Source organism: Python bivittatus, unplaced genomic scaffold (assembly GCF_059951505.1).
Source record: "Python bivittatus isolate LINGU-HERP-01145 unplaced genomic scaffold, Pbiv_v1 ctg000980_np1212, whole genome shotgun sequence".
Taxonomy (NCBI): Eukaryota; Metazoa; Chordata; class Lepidosauria; order Squamata; family Pythonidae; genus Python; species Python bivittatus.
Window position 1 is genome coordinate 859,162 of NW_028277125.1, and position 18,676 is coordinate 877,837.

The window sequence follows — 18,676 nt, forward strand, 5'->3', positions numbered from 1 at the left end:
ACCCCCCGCCCCCCGATTTGCTTCCCAGGGTGCTTACGGCAGAAAGTGCTGTTCCTCCACTGGATGGTGACTCCCTTGGCCTGGCAGGCATCTGTGTAGGCTTGCACCACCGCGCACAGCGTGGCACGCATCCCGTCATATTTGCACATGTCATAGATGCAGGTCTGGATGAAGAGGTCTGGCTGCACCAGGGGGTGGCAGGGGACAAAGGCACTTGATTGCAGAACGTGGCACTGCTCTTCCACAGACGGTCGGGCTTCGGGGGTGCAGGGCGGACCCAGCTCTGGACGTGTGTCTGGCAGGCAGCTGCAACAGAGGCAGGTGGAAGGGGTTTGACCGGGGAACTAGACACGGAGTGGGACTAGGTGCCTCTCAAACTCAAGGGGAAGGGGGGCGGCCCCAGCCAGCAGCCCTGGCAGCATCTGCAGCTCCTCCAGCAGACCAAGGCTGGGAACCCCTCACAGCTCAACTACTGCATTGGCTTCTACACGGGGCTGCCCTAGAAGACCACTTGGAAGTTTTAACTGGCCCAGAATGCAGTGGCACGGGCAGGGGTGGGCTTGCCAAGGCATACCCATGTGACACCTCTGCATTGCGATCTGCACTAGTTATCAGTGTGCTTCCAGGTGTGATTCAAGCTGCTGGTTGTTCCTTGTAAAATCTGGCATGGCATAGGGACCAGTTATTTGAGGGGGCACCTAACTGCCGAGGCTTCTGCCTGGGCAGTATGAGCCGACAGGGTTGGCACAGTCTGGATCCCTTTGATTAAACAGCGTCATCTATTGGGACCCCAGAAGCGTGCCTTTTGTGTCATGGCACTGCCCTCTGGAATGCGATGCCCCCTGAGATCCAGTTGACTCCCACCCAGATTGCATTCTGGAAGGCCTTAAAGACTTGGTGGTTCTCCCAGGCCTTGGTGTCGGGTGGATGGAAGCCCTTATCGGATGTCCTTGGCAGATGGTTGCATCTGTCTTTGGTGGATTTTCTGTCTTGTTCATTTATTTGTTTTTTAAATCTTGTTCTTTTATATTCTGAGTCACCCAGAATCAATTTGGAGTCAGGTGCCACCGTCATAGAATTAAATAAGTAAATAAATAAATGGCGGGCGGGCAGGGGGACACACCTTGAATCATCAGGATCTTCCACCTTCCAACTGTTCCCAAACTGAGTGACGTTCTTGGCCTGGGATCCATCGGGCATCAACAGCTCATCTTCCGTTCGGCCATTGTAGTTCCCACAGAGGCCACGCACCTGAAGACAAGAGGGAGGTTCACAAGTGCTCCTGGACCCCAAGTCCAAAGCACAGACCCTAATGCACAGCATGGCCGTGTTTCCATCTGCCGTTGCCTGGTAGAATGGGGTAGTTTCATCCTCAGAGCATCGGGGCAGTTCAGTGCCTCATTCCAAACCATCCTCTGATGGTTCAAGATGCTGAGTGAATCTAGAATAGGGGCTTCATTGGTGGGAGGAATGCTGTGAAGACATCTGTGATGCCTTGGCTAGCCCTTTCCCGGAGGAGTTCCTGGTTCTTCAGAGGTCACCTAAATTAATTCAGGGTTTTCTGAAGAGGAGGCCTGTATCCATTTCCCCAAACTCGCTGCTGTCCAGAGATACTGGGCTTCAGCTCCAAAATTTTTGCTTGCCCCTTATGGGAGTTGGGGCTGCACATATGGAAGACTGACAGAAGGTTAGAAAGGGTGGGGCTTCAGCAAGGCAAGTTTGACACAGGGATGTGAAGTTCTGCATGCTGTCCAAATATAAGATGCAGATACATGCTCCTCCCTTTGTTGTGAGATGAAGTCCAGGGCATCCAAGGAAACTGGCAATCAATACAGAACAAGCAGAAGAAAGCTCTTATTCACATAATGCACAATTAACTTATGGAACCCAGTGCCAGAAGATGGAGACCAGGGTTAAACCCATTTGCAGAGGACCAAATAACTCTTAGCTGTGATAGCTCAATGGGATTCCATTTTCAGAAGCAGACGGCCTCCGATAGTCAGCTGATGGAAGGTGACCAGCTAGGGACCGGCCAACTGACTTGAATCTTATTTGGGAATTTCCTAGAAGTACTTGGCTAGCTATTGCTGGAGCCAGGATGCCAGGCTCAGAGGATCTTGGGCCTAACTCAGGAAGCCCATTGGTGTGCCTTAGGAGAACTACTAGTGAGCAGGAGAAGTCAGAGCCATAGAGCTGTGGTTGAGGGTACCAGCAGGAGTGTTTGCTCCCAAGAGATGAAGCTGAGAACAAACCCAACATTTCAGCCTTCACCTGGATCCCTTTTCATCTGAGACTCACCTGAGAGAAGTAGGAGCTTGGCAGGCTGATCTCCAAGTACTGATTCCCATCATATTTCACCATCAGCCCAAAGTCAGTTTCCATCACCACGTAAATTCCGACGTTCCCCACTGTCACGGAATTTTGTTGGTAGCGGCTTTCCACTGGTGTGTAGGTTCTCATGCTGTTGAGCTATGGAGGACAGTCATGAGTCAGCACTAGGATGGAAGCAGCATGCGCACATGGCCAGAAAACTGCGGTGTTTCCTTGGTCCCCCCACTGGGAGAGCCACAGAACTACTTGGCTCTTCCCAAAGGATTGAACGGTTCTGGAAAGTCCCTGTGAACAAGCGCAGACTTCAAACCAGCCACGGCTATAAAGGGAGACTCAATACACGCCTAAACTGAAGCTCAGTCAAAAGTGACTGGTCACTGGCAAGTGCCCAGAAGACCTGAAGCCACCCCAGTTCCCGTTTGTACCAGAATCTTCTTGTTTTTCTGGAGCGTGATCCGGATGTCGTACACGTCCACATGGACCTCCCGAAGGTAGGTGGCTCCTCGTAAGCCTCTGTCTTCGTTTTTCCCAGTGATGTTGAAGGGGGTGACGGTGCATTTCTGGCTGTTGTCACAGGCAGTGACCAGGGTATACAGGCAGGTACCCAGGAAGGTGTGCATTACTTTGTCAAAGGTGTAATAATGGGGATCACCAACCACGTGGCATGATGCTCGGCCTGCGTGATGCAAGGAGACTTGGCTAAGCTCAAGGGGGCATATTTACAATGGCTGTGCCACCCTGGACCCCTTCTGAAGATTAATCTCTCTTGCTTTCCCCTCTCGCTGTACCAAGTCTGTCTGGTGTGCTCAGGACCAAACCCCACCTCCTCCCTGGAGACTTTCCTCGGAGCTTCTAAGGGACTGGTCTGTTGGGCCAGAAGACCGATCTCTCCTCTTTGCCCTTGGAAGGCCAGCATGTTACGCTGATTTGCCGGCAGCTCTGTCAATTCCCCATCCTGCCCATCACAAAACGTATGCCAGTCTGAAACGCTGGCCATCACTAAACTTACTCTTGGTGTAGCAACCCAGCACTCCATCCTGAACAGCGCATTTCTCCTGCACGCCACATTGCCACGCTGTGCACGTGATGCTGTTGTTGTGCCCGCAGGTGCAGCGTTCGCTGCAGAGCTCACTGGTGAACCAATTCTCCCCCAGCTGCCAGAGTAAGAGGAGGAGGAGATCATCAGTTAGGAAGCCACTGTAGCCGCGTGACTTCCCCTGCAGAGATGCCCCCCCCATCACCCCTTCTTGGGTGCGGGCTGCTCCAGCCCAGCCTCCCTGTCGCTCAGCCCTTTCTGTCTCTGCCGGCTTTCCGCTTCCCCCAGATTGCACCTCGGATGGCCCGAGCTCTGGATCCCGTGTCCCGTCGAATACTGGTTCCGAAGAGGCAGATTTCCGCCCCTCTTCTGGAGCGCAGCCCCTCTGTTGAGAGAGCCTGCAGCACAGAAGCGCATGCGGGCCAAAGCCAGCCCAGATCACGCCCCCCACCTCCCACGCCAGAAGAGAAACACCCGCCTGGTAGTAGTTGTGCTGGTGATCCACACAGCCGCAGTCGCTCCTGCTGACACATCTGTCTCCACTCAGGACGAACCCTTCGTCACAGAAGCATCCTTCTACTGGTAATGGGCTGCAGGGGGGCAGCCCTGGGGGCGTAATGCAGCTGGAAGCACACCGGCTCCCACAGCTGCTGTAATGACTGTTGGCAGGGCAGGAGATGGCTGGAAGAGACGCCAGAGCAGTCACGGGAAAGACCTCTCTCACCCACACGTAACTTTTCATATGAAATCCCAGGACTTCAGCTCCCCTAAACTCTAGTCAACATGGCCAAGGGACTGAGGAGGACAGGAGAGGAGAGGGGTGTGTGTGTAGAGCCAGACTGGTTGCCTGTTGCCAGGGCCGTGAAGTGGAGGAAAGGGGAGAAGAAGAGGAGTGGGGGGGGGGAGGTAGAACAGGCAGGCGACGAGGAAGAGATAAAAAGGAAGAAGGCAGCTGGGAGGGGCTGAGAGGTGAACTGGAATGGCCCAGGGCGAAACTGACAGCCGAGAGCAGCTTCGCCCACTTGGTAGTGGTAAGGGGAGAGGTTGGGCCATTAAGCTCCCCGTTACGAGGCTCAGTCCTTCTGTTCAACATCCCACATGAAGCCACTGTCCCCCGCCGGGACTGAGCTATTATCAACACGTTGCTGATGCCTAGTGATAGACCCCAGGGGCCATGGGGTCTGTGATGTGCTAGAGGTCCTGACCCAGTGCCTGGACTTCCAGACGTGCAAGATCAATGCCGGCCTCCCAAGTAGAGCAGACAGGAAACACGACAAGATGGACTAATTCAACTTCGTTGTAAGGCCACATTAACAGAATCTGGCAAGTCTGAAGTACAAATCTCCCGCCGTCCCTATTTACCACCTGATCAGTTAGGGCGGGTCCTTCCTAAGTTTCTCCCTCTGCCCGTCGCCCAGCTGCGGGCTCCTCCCCCTTTTGTCTGATCCTTCCCTGGGCGGCATCTCTTCCCCCGTCGTCTTCCAAGGCCGTTCCCGCTCCCGTTCCGTCCTTGGCCCCCTCTGCCACGGCTCCGCTCCCCCCCCCCCAAGCACAGCACTCACGGCAGAGGGTGGCGTTCCGCCATCCCACACACACTCCCGCGTTGGAACACGATGCAGCGTAAGCTTGCAGCCCGTGGCAGACGGAGGTCTGCTGTCCCTGGGTGAGGCACACGTCATAAATGCAATTCTCCAAGAAATGGGTTGGGTCCAGCACAGCATGGCACTGCCTGAAGGGGCCTGTGCGAAAGAAGAAGACGCCTCAGCACTGCCAGAGCCCCTCGGCGCTCCCGTTGCCCTGGCCGCTGAACAGACAAAACGCCGGTACCTGGACAGGACCTGTTGCCCAAATGGCTCCTCTAGAGAAAGCCTGCAGCTCGGCAATCAGACGTAAAGGGGTCTCCGAGTCAAAGTCATTTGCACAGAAATTTTTCTCAGCCTTGCTGCTACCCGGGACTCTTTTTAAACCGGTGGTGCCACAGATGGCAAAGCATCCGCCACAGACTCAGAGCGTGCACGGCAAATAAAACCTACCTCCGCCCTTTACCTTAGAAGCCCAGCTTGCCCTTTCAAGCGCAGTGTGAGCCGTTCCGTCCCATCTAGGGCTAAGGCATTTATTTACCTGTTGGATCTGTGATCAGGTGGCAAGCAGAGTCCCTCTGGAGTTCATCCTCGAGCTCCGGCGCACACGGTTCTGATGGGCTGGAACATCTGCCAGAGGGGGGAATAGCTCAGGACGATCCCATTTATGGTCTTCTTGAGCTACCAGTCATCTTTATTGGGAGGGAGGGACATTGAGTCCCCCCCCATGAAAGATGATGGGGAATGATGGGAAGCACAATTCAACATCTGGGGGGCCCAATCAAGCTAAGAAACACTCAGCTTGAAGTCTCTTCTCTCAGCTCAACAGCTTTTATCGATTGCGAGTCAAGTCTTATCGTTCCTGTTCCTGATGCCTATTTTACCAGGCTGTCCTAAGAGCTATCAAAAGGGTTATTGTGGGACACTATGAGAGCTCCTCTGTAAGAACAAATGATTGATGTGGTACCACAAAGAGGGCAGCCCAAGGGATCATGGCCAAGAATTCTGAGAGTTGTGATCAGGGATAGTCTCAGCCACCACCTTGACTTTTCTGACCCCTTCTGGACACCTCTGGTTGTAATTCTAAGACATCTGAAGGCACCAGGTTATGGCAGGCTGACAAAGATATTTTGCGGAGGATGAGTCTAGAGGCCTTTGAACAGGGGAAGCGTCATCTACAAGGAAGACACTTGTAGCTCTAAGAGTCACGGAGCGCTTTGGGCAGTCGCTCCACAGCCATCCTTATGCCGCCCGCCACTTACTTGCTGTAGTTGCCTGGGACAAGCCAACTGTTTCCGAGCTGGGTAGAGTCTCCTGCAGGTTGTCCATCTGGCTTTAGGTTGTCATCTCCTGGATTCCCGTTGAAATTACCTTTGGGGGAGGGGGAAGAGAAAGCATTCATCTCTGGGGCCCCATTTCTTTATCTGATCAGCATTTAACATTCTGTTCGAAAGGGGCGACCACTGCCCTCTCCTGGCCAGGCAAAGAGCTGCAGGACCGCAGGTCTTTGCTCCCTCCCTTGCTGATCCATCGCTATCATCCTCCAGGAGCTGCCCTCCCTTGTCCGTAGCAAGGGCCCACGTCTCACCGCACAGGCCGCAGAGCAGCCCCTCGTATGCACGTGGCAGGGAGACCTCCACGTGTTGGTTCCCATCAAAGCGGATGCCCAGGCCAAAATCTGTTTCCAGGAACACGTAGCTGCCGCTCTTCTGCACCACAACCTTGTTGCCCTCGATGAACACAGGCAGGTTCCTCCGAGCCCCGTTGACCTGGGGAAGATTTCCAAGAAGAGTCATACCCTGCAACCCCCAAGCAAATGACTGCCCCACACCCTGCAGTGAAGCCGAGGAAGCCTCCTTGCTGCTTTTCTCCATGTGGGAAAGAGCACTCAAGAAGGGTATGTATAAATAAACAAACAAACAAATAATCCTTGGGATCTGTCCTCCTTGCTCCTAAAAGCCAAGGGCCACTCCCAGGACACGGCCAGGCCTTTCCCAGCAGCTGCCCACCCGCTCTGCTCAGGGCAACTCCCAGCACGGGGTCCAGGTAGCTTGACATAGATCGTTTTCTAAGCACAACCAACAAAATTAGTTGGGCCAAAAAACTTCCACAGCTCTTCCTCCCAACCTGCCCAGCCAGGTGCTCTGTGTCCTCTTTGAGGAATAGGGAGGTTAAAAATAGGCTTGTTTTACATAGGACAATTTGTTTGTTATTTATTTAATCTATTCTATTTATAGATCTGCCCATCTCACATAAGTGACTCTGGGCACCTTACAAAATACATAATATAAAATAAAAACACATAGCAGCTGAGCTTAATAAATGGCCATCAACAACGCCAAGAGGCGGGCTCTAGTGTGCTCCCGGGGCTCCAGGCCCAGGCACAAAACCACGTTTCAGGGCCTTGAGAAAGGCCAGCAGCGTCGGGGCTCACCTAATTTCAGGAATGCTATAAGAACAGTTGTATTCCCCTGAAGAGAAGACAGCCCTGAATTTAAGACTACAATGCTCTCTCGAAAAACAAAACAGCAAAGGAGAACTGGAATAGCTAATCTGTGTTAGCCTCTGCTCAGCAAATCTAAGACGATTCCATCATTTGGAAGAAACATTATTTGGCAAAAAAACACCCTGCCTTCCTTTTAGGGAAACGTGCTATTCGTTTTTTAAAAAACAAATTATATATCCATTTGCAGAGCTAAGTTATAAATCAAGAAAAAATGATTTCTGGAAATCTTACAAATTCTGGGCATCTCCAGGGCAAAAACCTGTTGGACATCCAAAGGGGACGAGACGCCTGGGCTGGCAAAGGCCTTCCTGTGCCTGAGAGTCCAAGAAGTGTGGCCAGCCGGAAAAGACTCCTCCCCTTCCCACCTGCTCCCTCCGAGAGCTCCCAGGATGCAGTTCCCAGCGTTCCCGGTCAGTGGGGCTCTGCTGGCGGAGAGTCTCAGTGGCAGCCTCAGAAACTCACTCCGTGGGTTGGCTCAATTTCCTTTTTGCCTGCTTTCTCAGGATATGGGCACACCTCCCACAGCGGCCATGGAGAACCTCGTAGAAAGGCCTGCTAGAGGTGGCCCTGCCCATACAGGCTCTAGAGTTGCCTTTTGAAGGAAGGCAAAAATCGAGATCTGGGGGTAGCTAAATTCTGCCGCGGCCATACCAGGCTCACCCACTCTCAGCATGCGTGAAAGTCTGTCACCTCTGCAACCAGCTGCCCAACCATTCATGGATGACCTCGCCCTGACATTTTGGAAAGACGGTGCCACCCTGCAGCCCCCAGCACCTGGGTTCCCTTACATTAACTCTCCTGTTCTTCAGCAAAGACACCCGGTTTCCATACACCTCCACGTGCACTGAGTTGACATAGGACACAGCCTGGTTCAAGCCTCGGTGTTCATTGGAGGTAGACACATCAAAGACACCCAGGCCACTGCTGGAATCGGTGCAGACTTTGGCCAAGGTGTAGGTACAGTTGCCCATGAAATGGTGGACCCGGCCATCAAAGGTGGTGTAATGAGGGTCGCCTGAGGCCATGCAGACAGCACGGGCTGTGGGGGAAAGAAAGAGGGCATTGATTGGTTGGAGATCTGTTCATGAGTAGCATGGTCAGCAAAGCTGCCACAAACTAAACAGCTAGAAGATTTCTGCTCACAAAATCTAGCAACTCATGCAAAAAGTGTGTGGTAGCAGGATTCCCCCCGCTCCATTCCTCCAAAACCCCCTTAATGAGGTGTGAAGTCTCCCGCTTCCTCCAAATTTCTCTCCAGAAAAACAGCCTCTGCACTCAGAGATTTAAAAACAGGAACAGAAGGAGTAGAACAATCTTGGATCCAGCCTTGGAGTCAGGAAAGGAGGAGATGGTTTCTAAGCACTTTTCAGCTCAGAGTTGGGGCAATTTTCCAAGAGCTCCACTTGAACACTCTTGGAAGGGCAAGGGCTGCAAACCAGACATGACAATCTCATACACAGGTGGGGCTTGGCTTTACCATACTGGGTGATTATATTTCTGCTGTTTCTCTATATTGTTCTAAGTTCTTGTACAGCTTTTCGGTGTTGTTAGCCACCCAGAGGCATGAATTTGAGATGGGCGGCCACATACTACCTGCCTCATCTTTTCCTACTGGAAATGTGCAGCTGGATTGAGGCCGTGACTATCCTTCAGGAATTGCAGCCAAGAAAGATTTGAAATGCAGCATTACCTGGGACAGGCGGTTCCGTGGGAGTGGATGTTGGTTCTGGTGGACGAAGGAGAGAAGCCAAGTTATGATCAACCCTCCCATTGTCATTCATCCCCTTAGCAGAGATGGAGTGTTGGTGTCGACCGTTATGGCTTTCAGCCCCCTTAGCCAACAGGGTAGACAGGAAACCACCTGTGGGTTCCTGCCCTGTCTTTTCCTGCTTGAAATGTGCACCTAGACTGAGGCTGTGGCTATCCTTCAAACATCATAGTCACGATAAATTTGAGGGCCAGCATTACCTGGGCTGGTCGGCTCCACGGGAGTAGGTGTTGGTTCTGGTGGACAAAGGAAAGAGGCTGGGTTGTGATCAACCTTCCTATTATCAATGCTACACCTTATGACCAACCCTTTGATAAGAAGGAATGCCACCTTATGATCAACCCTTCCAGTGTCATTCATCCGTGTAGCAGAGGGAGAGTGCTGGTGTCTACCCCATGGCTGTCAGCCCCCTTAGCCTTGGGGTAGACACCAGACAGGAAAGCACATGTGGGGCCCAGCCCCGCCTTTTCCTGCTGGAAACATGCAGCTGAATTGAGGCCATGGCTATCCTTCAAACATCGTAGTCACGATAAATTTGAGGGCCAGCATTACCTGGGCTGGTCGGCTCCATGGGAGTAGGTGTTGGTTCTGGTGGACAAAGGAAAGAGGCCGGGTTATGATCAACCCTCCTATTATCAATGCTACACCTTATGACCAACCCTTTGATAAGAAGGAATGCCACCTTATGATCAACCCTTCCAGTGTCATTCATCCCCGTAGCAGAGGGAGAGTGCTGGTGTCTACCCCTATGGCTGTCAGCCCCCTTAGCCTTGGGGTAGACAACAGACAGGAAAGCACATGTGGGGTCCAGCCCCGCCTTTTCCTGCTGGAAACATGCAGCTGGATTGAGGCCATGGCTATCCTTCAAACATTGTAGTCACGATAAATTTGAGGGCCAGCATTACCTGGGCTGGTCGGCTCCATGGGAGTAGGTGTTGGTTCTGGTGGACAAAGGAACAAGGCCAGGTTATGACCAACCCTCCAGTTGTCATTGATCCCCGTAGCAGGATTTGGGTCAAGACAAACGTGGCCCTTCTGTCCTTTCGGCCACAATGCTACACCTTATGATCAACTTTTCCATAAGAACGATGGCCACCTTATGATCAACCCTTCCCCTGTCATTCATCCCCATAGCAGAGGGAGGGTGCTGGTGTCTACCCCTATGGCCGTCAGCCCCCTTAGCCTTGGGGTAGACACCAGACAGGAAAGCACATGTGGGGTCCAGCCCCGCCTTTTCCTGCTGGAAACATGCAGCTGGATTGAGGCCATGCCTATCCTTCAAACATCGTAGTCACGATAAATTTGAGGGCCAGCATTACCTGGGCTGGTCGGCTCCATGGGAGTAGGTGTTGGTTCTGGTGGACAAAGGAACAAGGCCAGGTTATGACCAACCCTCCAGTTGTCATTGATCCCCGTAGCAGGATTTGGGTCAAGACAAACGTGGCCCTTCTGTCCTTTCGGCCACAATGCTACACCTTATCATCAACATTTCCATAAGAACGATGGCCACCTTATGATCAACCCTTCCCCTGTCATTCATCCCCATAGCAGAGGGAGGGTGCTGGTGTCTACCCCTATGGCCGTCAGCCCCCTTAGCCTTGGGGTAGACACCAGACAGGAAAGCACATGTGGGGTCCAGCCCCGCCTTTTCCTGCTGGAAACATGCAGCTGGATTGAGGCCATGCCTATCCTTCAAACATCGTAGTCACGATAAATTTGAGGGCCAGCATTACCTGGGCTGGTCGGCTCCACAGGAGTAGGTGTTGGTTCTGGTGGACAAAGGAAAGAGGCCGGGTTATGACCAGCCCTCCTATTATCAATGCTACACCTTATGACCAACCCTTTGATAAGAAGGAATGCCACCTTATGATCAACTCTTCCCCTGTCATTCATCCCCTTAGCAGCGGGAGAGTGCATGTCCTTAGCAAGGGAGAAACTTAGGGTGAAGAACACCTTCGCCACCCCAGAACTTCAGAACATGAATGGATTGTGAAGCCCTGCCAAAGGAGGGGCAATGGCAGTGGGGGCAGCTGGTGAGACAGAGAGTTTCCACATCCGGCACCTAGAGAATTCACGCTGCCAAAACGAGGTAGCTACTTTTGGCAGCTCCGCACACGGCTTAGCGCTCATTGGCAGGAACTCTGTGGAACTGTACGGCAACGTTTCCACAAAGTACTTCCGAGGGTGTGGGATGTCTTTCCAGAATCCTGCTTCTTTAACTGCTCGGATCTCATTTGCTAGCCCCCGTTGACACCTTCAGAATAGCTGGAAGACACCCGAGTCCCCAGAACAGGTCAGCTCACCACAGGCCGTATCCTTTCTCCAGTCGCCGAGGTCTACGCCGTTGACTTCGCATGCGGCGGCATATGCTTCCAGGCTTTTGCACAACTGCCCTAGATGTCCCCCGGTGGCACACTGGTCATACACGCAGCTTTCAAAGTACAGCTGGGGAGGGACGCTCCAATGGCAGGCCGCTAAAGGCCCGTTTGTGGACAGAATCACTCTGCACTGATCTTCGAAAACGGCCTCTTGCGCAGGGTCGCAGGGGAGTGGAACTGGGGGTTCTGGGAGACACCTAGGGGCAGGAAACCAGCCAACAGTAAAGCACCATGCGTGCAGAAATGGACGTCCTAACTAACCAAGAAGGCTCCGCCGGCCTTCTTGTTGTGGCACTAGGTGGGCTCAAGTGCTGAACAAGGTAATGACCAACCAGGTAATGTCCAGTGGCTGCCCTTGAAACCCTACATCGTTTGGCTTCCTTCCTGCTCTCAGGCAGGGATGGCTTTCTCGTCAGCGTACACGGTACCGCAAAGCGACCGATCGTGACTTCACAATGCAAGTCAAAGAGCTAGATACGGAGGCCGTAGCGGAAGCCCTCAAAACGCCTTGGTTACAGCCACTTACCTCCACTGGTCATCTGCCGCTCTCCAGCTGTTGCCAAATTTGTTGGGATCCTGTTCCAGGATCCCGTCTGGCCGCTGGAAATCGTCCAGCTGGTTGCCCGAGTACGTGCCGCACAGCCCACATAGCTGTCCCTTGTATCTCTCGTCCACTTGGATAAACAGCTCTTGATCCCCATCAAACTTCACCAGAAAGCCCAGGGGGCTGTCAACAACCACATACGGAGGCTGTTCCTCCACCCGGAACTCCGGCTGTCGCTCCAGAGGAAGATCCACTTTGACTCCATTCACCTGAAGAAAGGAGAAAGGCCAGCACGCTGAGCCCCATCTCACTGGATTTCTGGAGCAGGCCAAAAATGCCTCTTGTCTACCACGCCTTCCCTGGCCACCACCTCTCCCACGCCCCTGGAAAGATGACAGGCACACCGTGCTACGCCTCCTATTCTCTGTTCCTATCCAACACATGGAAAACAGGGCTAGCCCGCTACCAAAGTTCTGGTTTCAGTAGCTTAGCACCATGGATAATAAGATTCTTCATCCATGTTTGCGGTAATGGGCAAGCCTGCTTTTCACCCCTATTGCGTATCTTCCTCTTTCTCTGTCCCCCACAAAGAGGTCCAGAATTCCAGTTCCAGCTGTTTCCCAGTTTATCGTGTGTGTCAGAGTTCTTCCAGCGTGGACCGTGAACTCAGTGGATCAGAGTGTAAGGTATCTTCTGAAATGTGGGCTGCTACAATAAACTCATTGAATATGACCTTCTAACACTGATCTAGATTAGCGTTAGAAGATTAGCGAATCCAGGCAGGTGAGTTCCAGGTTTCCCTTCACCTTTGCGGGCTTGGCTAGCTTTTAGGGGACACCTGGGGCTCATATGCTCACCTTCTGCATCCGAGTGCTACGTGGTGTCAGGAATGACTGTATCTGCTCCAGCCAAACTTTACTGGAGTGCTGGCGGATGTGCAGGCAGAACCCCAGAGATTCAGCCGGGATGGCCCCTTGCGCTTGCACAGCCCTTCAGGGTGTAATACTCACGTAGACCTCTCTGTTCTTCCTCAGAGCCAAGTGGGTGTTTCGCAGCGAGATGGCCACCGAGTTGAGAGCCGTCCAGTGCTGGCTCCCGCGATGTTCGTTCCGAGTCGTCACGGAGAACTGCTGGGAGGAGTTGCTGCAGATTTCGACTGCAGTGTAATTGCACCCACCCTGGAAATGGTAGAGCCGGCCGTCGAAGGTGACGTAGTGTGGGTCTCCGTAGATGTGACAGGTGGCCTTGTCTGGAACGTAGCAGCCCAGGATGCCATTCTGCACTTTGCAGACTTGGCCTTCTTTGCACCTGTCCGGGTGACAGACCAAGCTGCCATTTTCTGCACAGCGACATCGGCCGAGACAATCCGACAGCCAGAACGTCTCTCCTTTCTGTTGGAGACAGGGCGAAGAGAAAGATGAGAACCGTGCACCCTTCTGGCAACTCACAGCAGGCTGTCGTAGCCACAGGCGTTGCTTGGGAACCAACCTTGTAATATTGGTCTCCATCGAGGCAGCCGCAGTCCTCCCGCGGCACACACCCTGCTTCGCTAAGGACAAAGCCTTCGTCGCATTCACAGCCCTCCACGCAAGGCTTGGTGCAGCTCCCTGGAGCCAGTGGACTGGAACAGGTGGCGGGACAGGAAGTGGTGCACACGTTGTAATGGCTGTTAGCAGCGCAACGCCAGTCTACAAAACAAAGCAAGAACCAGCCAGGCGGTCAGGCTACGCTTCCCAAGGCCACATCTGACGCGAGCGTTTTCCGGGTCCGCTTGCTGAGAACTAGAAGCTGCCGGCGGTGCTGGGAACTACGGGGACTCTGCCTGGATTTTACATGCGCGGGGAACCACACCTGCCAAGCGGATCGCAACAGAGGGAGCCACGGCATCTCTCCTCTTTGGCAGATAGATGACCTGCAGGCTGAGGCGATAACTGAGCTGATGGCCCACCTCCCACGCCATCACCCCCCCCCTTCTTAAGATGGGCTGGTCCTTCAGCCAAAGGCAGATTGCAGGTGATACCCGCCTTTCCTTCCTTGAAAACTAGGCTACCACTGCAACCGACTGAGAAGGCATTTCCCCCCGCCTACGGCGGTTTCTCATCTTTTAGAGTATTGTCAGACAGGGACTCACCGCAGGACGTGGCATTCCTCCAGTCGGGAAGCTCCACGCCAGCTCTTTGGCAGGTGTCAGCATAAGCCTCCAGAGCACCACACAAGGCCTGCTGGGACCCATCCAAGGCACAGAGGTCAAAGACGCAACTGGTGAAGAACCTTTCGGGGTTGATGGCAGAGTGGCAGGCTGCCAGCGGCCCCCGGCTACTCGTAAGTTGTCCGCAATAGGCCTCCGTCTCGTAGAGACTTCTCAGCTCGGGGGGACAAGGTGGTGGTGGTGGTGGGATTGGCGGATGGACCCCACAATTGGGGGGGTCGTACTCTGCATTGGGAACTTGCCAGCTCTGTCCCAGCTCATTGGAATTCTGGGCTCGCTCTCCGTTGGGCATCATGTAGTCATCCGGCCTGCGGCCGTTGAAGTTCCCGCACATGCCGCAGGTCTTGTTGAAGAAGGTGGTGGGGAGCCTGATTTCCACCGAGTGGTCCGTGTCGTAAGAGACCGTCAGCCCGAAATTAGTTTCTAGGGTCACGTAGCGTCCGCTGATGCCCACTTGCACGGAGTCGTTCAGCATGCGCACGGAAAGGCTGGTCAGCACTTTGTTCACCTAGAAGGAGTCGGACAGAAATCCTAAATATCTTTCCTCAGAAAGGAAGCATCTCAAGGCCTCCTTGGGAACTACCAGGATGCGAAGGGCTCGCTTCCCCGTTACTAAGTCCCTAGACAGAAGTGCTGCCTCTGACTACAATTCCAGGAGAGGGAAAAGAAACATGACACCCTGGTTCTAAGCGAAGGAGGGGCTGCTATGACTATTCCTTCCATGCTTAACCTCGTTCAGACTGATACGCAACCAGAAAGGCCTTGGCGAGGTTTTGGAAAATACAGGGCTCAAACATCACTGCTGTGTTTTGAAATGGCTTCCCCCGCACGTTCAGATCGAAACCTGACTGGCAGAGGCTTGAGAAGGAAGATAGCGCTCTTCTATTGAAAAGCACAAGTAGGAAGTCAGAAAGGGCATTTGCTTACCAGCACTCGGCCCCTGTCTCCTTTGAGAATTTCAATCCGCTGCCCGTAAACCTCCACCAGGACCCGCTGAACGTAGGACACGTAGGGATTCCCGCGATGCTCGTTCTTGGCCTCGACGTTAAAGTGGTGCAGCCCCGTCTCGTTGGCGCAGACCTTGACCAGGGTGTAGGTGCAGCTGCCCATGAAGTGGTGTGTCTCTTTGTCAAAGGTGTTGTAGTGAGGGTCGTTGTGGACGCGGCAGACCCCGTACGTACGAGGGTAGCAGCCTGGGACACCATTTTGGACTCCGCAGTAGTGATCTTTTGGGCAGGAATCGCCGGAGCACGTCACTTGGCCACCTTGACTGAGGCACTTGCATCTGGTGGAGCAGGTGTCGTCGGTCCAAAACGCAGAGCCCACTGGATAATGCTTACCCTGGTGCCAGCACCCACACTGCTGGCTGGGCACACAGGTGCCATTGTACAGGGAGAACCCGGGGTCGCAGACGCAGGCTTCCGCGCACGGCAAATTGCAGCTGGCCGGAGCACTTGGGTTCGCGCAAGTGGACGGGCAGGCGTTGGCGCAAGGCTCGTAGTGGCTGTTGAGCGCGCAACGAATGGCTGCAGGAGGCAAGCAGATCTCCGTGAGGTCAGCGCCGAAGGCTCGGTCCCGAAGGACGCACCGCCTCCCTCAACTGAGTGGGATGCGAGTCCCTCACCGGGGGAGGGTCTCTTCCTAGATCGCATTCCCTGCTCTCCAGCATCCCAGCCAGAGATTTAAGATAGTTGCCCTCCGAGATAAGCTGGAGTTGCAGACCGCGTGTCTCCGAGAGAGAAGGTGGCGCTCTCTGTGCGTCACTCAAAGGGAGTGATTCTCTTCAAAGAGAAGGAGAAAGCGCCCGCCCCTTTCAACTGATCCCCAGGCTTCTCCGTTCGCGCACATGCTCCCCCGCGCTCAAGGCAGGCTGCGGGCGCCGCTGCCGCGAGACTTACGACAGAAGGTTGAGTTGCGCCAGGGCTCTACGGGAACGCCCAGGGACTGGCAGGCATCTGCGTAGGACTGCAAGCTCCTGCAGAGGGAGCCTGGATCCAGGTGCAAGGCGCACTGGTCATAAAGGCAGCCGGCAAAATGCCCCATCGGGTCCAAGATGCGATGGCAGTGTCGGAACGGTCCGCTTGGATCCGTCAGGCGTCCGCAGGAACTGTTGCTCCGGGCGATGTCTTTCTCGGCCTCCGTGCAGACGGGAGCAGAGCCTGCGGAGCAGCTGGGGACAAAAGCCACACCGTGGTTCGATACCCTGCGTCTGCATCCCGGGGAGAAGCCGCCGCTCGCGGATAGCAGCTACAAACCTGGTGAGGTTGGCCACCTGCCAGCTGTTGCCCAAGCTGGTGGAGTCGGGCTCTGGTTCCCCACGGGGGTTGAGGAAATCGTCAGAAGGGTCCCCGTTGTAGTTTCCACACATGCCGCAGACCGCCCCTCGTACGAGCTGGGGAGGGACACTTCCACTTGGTGGTCTCCGTCAAACTTGACCCTCAGCCCAAAATTCGTAGAAACCACCGTGTAGAAGCCGCTGGGTAAGATCTCCACACCCCCTGTGGGGCTGGAGGGGACGACCACCGGCTCCCCGTCCACCTAGAAAGAGATTCGGGCATGGCTGTTGGGGACTCGGGCCCAAAGGCGCTATTTCGTGCCCTCGCATCACAGCAAAGGCGTCCTCCGCCAGCGCCACCTACCTTCGCCGTTCCTCCCTTTCCCAGGGTGACCCGGATGCCAAAGACGTCCACGTCCACGCTCCCAACGTAGGAGACGTGCGTGTGGCCCCATCTGTGCTCGTTGCTGGCTTCCACGTTGAAATAGGGGAGCAGAGAGCTGTTCCGGTCACATAGGCGAGAGAGGGTATAGGTGCAGTTGCCCATGAAGTGGTGAGTCTGCTTGTCAAATGTGTAGTAATGGGGGTCACCCGATACCAGGCAGGACTCTGGGAAAAAACAAGGGGAGGTCAGACGCACGCCGGCGTTAGCTGCTTTGAAACCGCAATAGGTACAGGCTATAGCTGGGACCACCCATTCGTGAGAGGAACCGCATTTCTGCTTCAGTCTCGAAGAGACTCACCTCGGGTGAGAGGAATCGGTGTGGTTGTAGATACAGGGGTGGTTGATGTCCATGCTGAAAAGAGAAATGACGTTTGTATTTTGCTCTAAGAGTGAGAAACGTAAAGGATCATTAAAACATCACCAAGTCTTCCTGTCCAACCTTGAAGCACCCTTGGGCTTGTGATACGCATTCCAGAGGGGAACTGGAGAAGCTCCTCCTCCTTGGCTTCATGCATGGGGAGGGACGTGACACCGTATCTCAGCAGATTCTGGCAATATCGGACAGAAATGCGTCCGCCAGTTGTCCACTCCAGGCATCAAACGTAATTCCATCGGTTTGGGGTGGACAGTATCCCAGAGGGCCTTTTTTCCTTAACCTCCGGGGTCCATTCCCGCTCCCCCCACCCGCTGGACATTTCCCGTTTCTGCATGAAATTCAGTAAAAGTCGAAGTTGGACAAAACTGGAGAAAGAGGGATTCCCCTGGGGATATTGTCCCACATGACCTTCAAAGTGTGCACGAAAGGCCAGCTATAGGGCAGACACCAGGCTAGCTATAGGGCAGACATCTTTTCTTACTGGAAACATGCAGCTGGATTGAAGCCACGGCCCTCCTTCAGGAATTGCAGCCAAGAATGATCTGACAGGCAGCATTTCCTGGGACAGGGCTCTCCTCAGAAGGAGGTGTTGGTTCAGGTGGACCAAGCAAAAAGCCACATTATGATCAACCCTTCCAGTGTCATTCATCCCCGTAGCAGAGGGAGAGTGCTGGTGTCTACCCCTATGGCCGTCAGCCCCCTTAGCCTTGGGGTAGACACCAGACAGGAAAGCACATGTGGGGTCCAGCCCCGCCTTTTCCTGCTGGAAACATGCAGCTGGATTGGGGCCATGGCTATCCTTCAAACATCGTAGTCACGATAAATTTGAGGGCCAGCATTACCTGGGCTGGTCGGCTCCATGGGAGTAGGTGTTGGTTCTGGTGGACAAAGGAACAAGGCCAGGTTATGACCAACCCTCCAGTGGTCATTGATCCCCGTAGCAGGATTTGGGTCAAGACAAACGTGGCCCTTCTGTCCTTTCGGCCACAATGCTACACCTTATGATCAACTTTTCCATAAGAACGATGGCCACCTTATGATCAACCCTTCCAGTGTCATTCATCCCCGTAGCAGAGGGAGAGTGCTGGTGTCTACCCCTATGGCCGTCAGCCCCCTTAGCCTTGGGGTAGACACCAGAGAGGAAAGCACATGTGGGGCCCAGCCCCGCCTTTTCCTGCTGGAAACATGCAGCGGGATTGAGGCCATAGCTATCCTTCAAACATCGTAG

General features: G+C 54.1%; 1 protein-coding gene across 1 annotated transcript in view; it reads right to left on the bottom strand.

Annotated features, from left to right (window-relative positions):
- LOC103067590 (uncharacterized) overlaps positions 1 to 18,676 on the bottom strand; it is a 90,159-nt gene that overhangs the window by 13,189 nt on the left and 58,294 nt on the right. The window contains 29 exon segments of the mRNA XM_088132203.1: positions 38 to 306; positions 1,124 to 1,251; positions 2,299 to 2,469; positions 2,757 to 3,007; positions 3,341 to 3,485; positions 3,846 to 4,048; positions 4,930 to 5,106; positions 5,489 to 5,577; positions 6,210 to 6,318; positions 6,536 to 6,716; positions 8,242 to 8,492; positions 9,144 to 9,179; positions 9,422 to 9,457; positions 9,774 to 9,809; positions 10,127 to 10,162; positions 10,541 to 10,576; positions 10,955 to 10,990; positions 11,525 to 11,796; positions 12,126 to 12,412; positions 13,154 to 13,534; positions 13,632 to 13,831; positions 14,275 to 14,860; positions 15,280 to 15,878; positions 16,251 to 16,522; positions 16,608 to 16,710; positions 16,713 to 16,890; positions 16,992 to 17,236; positions 17,371 to 17,424; positions 18,291 to 18,326. Coding sequence (XP_087988329.1) covers positions 38 to 306; positions 1,124 to 1,251; positions 2,299 to 2,469; positions 2,757 to 3,007; positions 3,341 to 3,485; positions 3,846 to 4,048; positions 4,930 to 5,106; positions 5,489 to 5,577; positions 6,210 to 6,318; positions 6,536 to 6,716; positions 8,242 to 8,492; positions 9,144 to 9,179; positions 9,422 to 9,457; positions 9,774 to 9,809; positions 10,127 to 10,162; positions 10,541 to 10,576; positions 10,955 to 10,990; positions 11,525 to 11,796; positions 12,126 to 12,412; positions 13,154 to 13,534; positions 13,632 to 13,831; positions 14,275 to 14,860; positions 15,280 to 15,878; positions 16,251 to 16,522; positions 16,608 to 16,710; positions 16,713 to 16,890; positions 16,992 to 17,236; positions 17,371 to 17,424; positions 18,291 to 18,326 — 5,403 coding nt within the window.